This window comes from Lottia gigantea, assembly GCF_000327385.1.
Source record: "Lottia gigantea unplaced genomic scaffold LOTGIsca_8, whole genome shotgun sequence".
Lineage (NCBI taxonomy): Eukaryota > Metazoa > Mollusca > Gastropoda > Lottiidae > Lottia > Lottia gigantea.
In genome coordinates this window covers 2,421,039-2,426,501 of record NW_008710662.1, presented here as the reverse complement: position 1 = coordinate 2,426,501, position 5,463 = coordinate 2,421,039, and the positions used below count along the sequence as shown (strand labels likewise).

Sequence of the window (5,463 nt, the reverse complement as noted above, 5' to 3'; positions counted from 1 at the left end):
TTAGACTCCATCGTTTCAGATTTTAGATTTCACTGTTCAGATTTTAGACCTCACTGTTTAGAAGTTCACTATTCAGATTCTATATTTAATTGTTCGGATTTTAGTAAGCATATTTTTGTTAGTTTATGAATTATAAAAAAAGTAAACTGACTTCAGGTAAAAGTGTAACATATCAAAACCCTGACATTACAAGGTCTCTTAATAGTACCATACATTGTGGTTTGTCAAAAATCTAGATGTATTGCATCCTTTTTTTTCTTGTAAATATTTATTCAACAATTATACAATACATTACAATATATGAAAATATATAACGTAGTGATTCTGTAATTACGTTTTATCTTATAATGAGAGATTCAGTAAATACGTTGTGTCTTATAATGAGTGATTCAGTAAATACGTTGTGTCTTATAATGAATGATTCGGTAAATACTTTGTGTCTAATAATGAATTATTCGGTAAATACGTTTGGTCTTATAATGAATGATTCGGTAAATACTTTGTGTCTTATAATGAGTGATTCGGTAAATTCGTTGTGTCTTATAATGAGTGATTCAGTAAATACGTTGTGTCCTATAATGAGTGATTCAGTAAATACGTTGTGTCTTATAATGAGTGATTCAGTAAATACGTTGTGTCTTATAATGAGTGATTCGGTAAATACGTTGTGTCTTATAATGAGTGATTCGGTAAATTCGTTGTGTCTTATAATGAGTGATTCAGTAAATACGTTGTGTCTTATAATGAGTGATTCAGTAAATACGTTGTGTCTTTTAATGAGTGATTCGGTAAATTCGTTGTGTCTTATAATGAGAGATTCAGTAAATACGTTGTGTCTTATAATGAGTGATTCAGTAAATACGTTGTGTCTTATAATGAGTGATTCAGTAAATACGTTGTGCCTTATAATGAGTGATTCGGTAAATTCGTTGTGTCTTATTATGCATGATTCGGTAAATATCTTCTTTGAGTGACAGTATTTTTACCACTAAAAAACGACTGCATTTTATTTTACTTTTCGATAGGTTTCGTCGGCAATAAAGAATTGCATTAGGTCTTGTCAAATTCTGTCGACAATTGTGCTTTCTAGAATATTCAAAAGCTAAACATAGAACACGCTTTGTAGAACATGGGCAATAACTCACAATGAATATAATATATATATTCGATTTCATGTGGTCGCAAGTACAAGTACTAGATTTCACGAAAAGATTAGTAATATTCTAACTATGGCAATTAATAATCTGAACTTTCAAGGGGTCATTTAACTTGAATACTGAATCAATTTAGGAATTCGTAAAGTCTTTCGCTCTCAGAATATACAAGTTGCTATGTCAATCTGGGACCCCGTGTACTCGCAGTGATTCGTTTGAACTATCTGTCTATTATCTTTATCTTACGGAGGAAATAAACTAAACTTGTGAGAGAGTATTGTCATGCAGTAGACATACTGATAACAGACGATTGAAGGCGATAACACGTAACCTAGCCTTCATTAACATTTACTTTACTGTCTTAATCAGTTTAATTATTGCTGAAATACGGCAGAAATGAAAAATGTAGCAACAACAACAAAGGAACCTATTGCTTGATCTGAAATGTTGATAGAACATCTAGAACAGCAGCAGTCTAGAGTCGATGGAATGGAGGTTAATTAAGTATGATTATCATTAAAGGAGATTACCTAAAATACGTAATTTAATATCCATATAAACCTAATTCCTTGCAGGTGGTTAACTAAATATAATCCTAATCAAGATTTCACACTATTAATATGTTATTGGAACTGAGAACATAACATTTGAAGTTGAACTGTCGTGGATATGACCAATAGGACGATCCTGTGATGTCAAACCTTTATCAAAAGGCCAAGAACAATGAAATACTGTTGAAAAAGAAAGAAACTTAACTTCCACCACACAAGCTGAATTTGTAAAAGCCTTTTGATAGATGGTTGACAGTGATTGCATTTGCTCCCCTAGAAAAATGGTTTGTAAATTTCTTATTTCTTACAAATTATGTATTTACACGTATGTCCCTAAAAATATGTGTCTGAATGCACCTTAATTTTTTAATTTATACATGACACAAAATGTCGTAATCGGAATTAATCTGCAGATTCAAGTCAACATATCCAATAGTAACTATGTAAATACCAATAGGCATATAGGCATGTTCTTCAAAGGTACTTATCCCCATCTTTTTAACAGCCCCCATGCTCCAAGAATAACAGTTACAACAATAGAATTATTCTTTTTTTAAAATCATACTTTATGATAATTGTGTGCTGAGTTTATAACATCAATAAATACTCTCGTAAGATTCTTTATTGGTTTTGTTAAAAGGTTTTACACATTTGTATTTTTTACTTTTTATCAGAGGGATAAAATTTAACATTGTGATGGTTAAAATCTCCCAATGGTTCCATCATACAACTGGAATCAATGTTATACCTTGATAAGTGAAGATTTGTTTATCATACAACTTTTAAAAAATCTGCAGAACTAATTACTAAGGGAATTATATTAGGAAAATACACAAATACCTTGGGCAATAATAATCTACAGAATTAACTTGATAATACGAAACTGTCTCATAGGAAAACACACGTAAAAATTGAGAACATACAACGACAGGAAAAGAACGATTTAAAAACTTGAGTTTAAGTGAGAGTAAGTGTCGATTTTATCAATACAACACAATATATGTTCTTAAAAGAACGAGTTCGCCATTTTAGGGGGTTAAGTTTGGTCTTAAATATGCAAGTAATCTTCAAAATTACTAGAAATGAGAAAAGGCTAGTCGTCATTTTAACTTTTAAACACGAATAAGTTTGGACACACATGGATTTGAGAGCTTAAATTTTGACGGTGATCTGTAAACATTATTATTGATTATAACCATATAAATCGCCACTTATCCTCACTTTAAGCATCACATGGGAAGTGAAAAGCAATGTAAGAAAAATGATATTTACCTTTTCTAAAATTATCATTAAAACCAGCATAAATTAGCGGATTGACAGCACTATTGGTGTGAGCAAGGTAACGAGCAAAATATTGAAAATTAATAAACCATTCTTTTAGCTGAAAAGAATGAACATTTCAAATTAAATCTTACACGACACGGGAAGCTATAACAAAATTCCATTCGGTTATATTGCTTTTAAAATAATGAAATTGGTTTGAAATCGAAAAGTTATTCAACCAATCTAAATTGTTATCTGAAAGCACCATTTTAATATCCGACATGATGAATACTCAAACTGGGAATTATCCAATAGATAAGCGAGATATAATTAAGCCCTAGGTACTCAGATAAGAATAATAATTTCAATCACAGGAAAAGTTTAACTGAGAACATCTGTCTTGGGACGTACATATTTGTCACTCGAGGCAGCTGAAAGCCGGTAATTTTACCTAATCCAATTGTCTATGACATTCTATATAAAATGAAGACTACAACCCAGTGATGTGTCACCTTGTGTAAGGTTTACATTGTAGACTGGTAGTAGATATAGGAAATTCACAATTCAATGTCTCTTCTATTCATGTTTTGATATGTATATATGTTATGTTAGTTTCAGTGATATAGCCGCCATAATTATCCAAACGGTCATTCACAGACTTTACTACATAGGTAATTTGACTTTGAAAACTGAGTATTTTCCATAGTTAATTTTTTTTTTTATTAAACTTGGTGTTTAGGTAGATGTGTTTTTGAGATTGAAACAGAGCTCTTGACCTCCATACTGTACATGTACTTCCTTTGACAAGGTGTATATGCCAAAAGAGAAGTTCGTGTTGAAATTGGAGAAGCTTTCCAGAACTGAAAACCATGCCGAAATCAGGTGCTTTGAAAATTGTGTACCATGTTACGCCAATTTATAAGATAGCTTGCCAGGGCTCATCCATGGGTGGTAATGAACAATTTCACCAAATTTCGTCAAAATATTATGCCTTCTTGAGTGTTGATAAACTAAAACTTAAACACGTTTTCAAAAACAAGGACAATAACTCGATTCTTCTAATTTTCAATAGGTTTCATTCTTGGGTGATTACAAACACTCACACCAAGTTTTATCAAAATGCATCAAGAATTGTGCCATCTAGACTGTTTACGAGCATTTAAAAAAACAAGGGCAATAATGCATACTAAATATTTTTCGATTTTTCTGGTTTTTAATAGGGTTCATCCCTGGGCGATTACAAACAATTATATCAAGTTTCGTCAAAGTCAGTCAAGAATTGTGCCTTCTAGAATACACCAGCTTCTTAAACAGCGATTATTCTCGATACTAACGTTATTGACATGATACCACAGCATAAATTGGACAGTGATAAAGATGTAACTGGAATTAAGTTCCATCAACATGTAGAACTAAAATTAAACCAGTCCATTATCTCTACTTGTGATCCAGGCTAGTGCTTCTATAAGAGATTATCTCTTTTATAACCCTATAACAGTATATCCATCTTAAGGTCTCTGTTATAGCTATAATGTAATCAGCAGATGTCCAGGAAATAATAACTTATATAAATAATATCCCAATACTATTAAATAATATCTCATATCTCATATATGTGTTTAATTAAAGCTATTCTTGTCATTAATGTTAGATTTGTCCCACTTCGCCATATTAGTTTTATAACTTCTTTTATATAAGAATAAGTTTTGTTTTCTCGTGATTGATATGGCGGTTGAAAATGTATACTTTTGTTAGGTATTCATTTGTATTTTCTTCTAAAACACCACCACAAGATACAATTGTTCGTGGTTATTTTCTTGCAAATTTTTCTTGCAAAACTTAATAAAGTTATTGTTCCCCATTTAAAACATAATTTTCATATATGAAAACATGTACATGCAATGGCAAAGAGAAAAAATTTTTACACTTTAAACGAATAACAATCAATGCATATTTTTCAGTCGACCCAAATGTTCCCATAAACAAGTTCAAAACGATTATTTCTAGTTTCTTGTTTCATATATCTGGCATGGTATACGCCCACTAGAAGCTGTTTAAAATGATAATCGGGAGTCTTGTGACTAAAATATGAATTTTCTCCACTTAAAGATGACTTTATTGATATATAAATTTACTGTCAGTTATTTATGAGTTTTTCAAAACATTTTTCAAAATCAATAACCAAATACATCAAATCAAATTTTGAAATCACTCTGCTCCGACCTCTTAAGTTTTAAAGATATATTATCAGTGAAGGGCAATAACTCAAAACCGTTTATCGAAAAATCGTCAAATTCGAACTGGAACAAGATCTAATGACTATAAATGATCACACCAAATTCAATTAAAATCAGATAAAAACTATTGCTTCTATTGTGTTCACAATCAAATTTTGAAGCGTTTTTTTTTTAAAAAAACGACCTCATCAATATAAATAATTACACCAAAATTCATATATATCTTATAAAAAGAAGTCTCTGTTGCGATCACAAACA

General features: G+C 30.9%; 2 protein-coding genes across 2 annotated transcripts in view; both read right to left on the bottom strand.

The window, feature by feature from the left end:
- Positions 1-451: 451 nt before the first annotated feature.
- LOTGIDRAFT_108300 (hypothetical protein) lies at positions 452-973 on the bottom strand (the record flags this gene model as incomplete). The annotated part of the gene is made up of 1 exon (XM_009066960.1): positions 452-973. A coding segment is annotated over one exon (522 nt), but the record flags the coding sequence as incomplete, so codon positions are not given.
- Positions 974-2,927: 1,954 nt separating this feature from the next.
- Positions 2,928-5,463, bottom strand: part of LOTGIDRAFT_108319 (hypothetical protein) — a gene marked incomplete at both ends in the record, with an annotated part of 28,036 nt that continues 25,500 nt past the window's right edge. The window contains one exon of the mRNA XM_009066959.1: positions 2,928-3,086. Within this exon, the coding sequence (XP_009065207.1) occupies positions 2,928-3,086 (159 nt within the window). The remainder of the gene's footprint in view (positions 3,087-5,463) is intronic.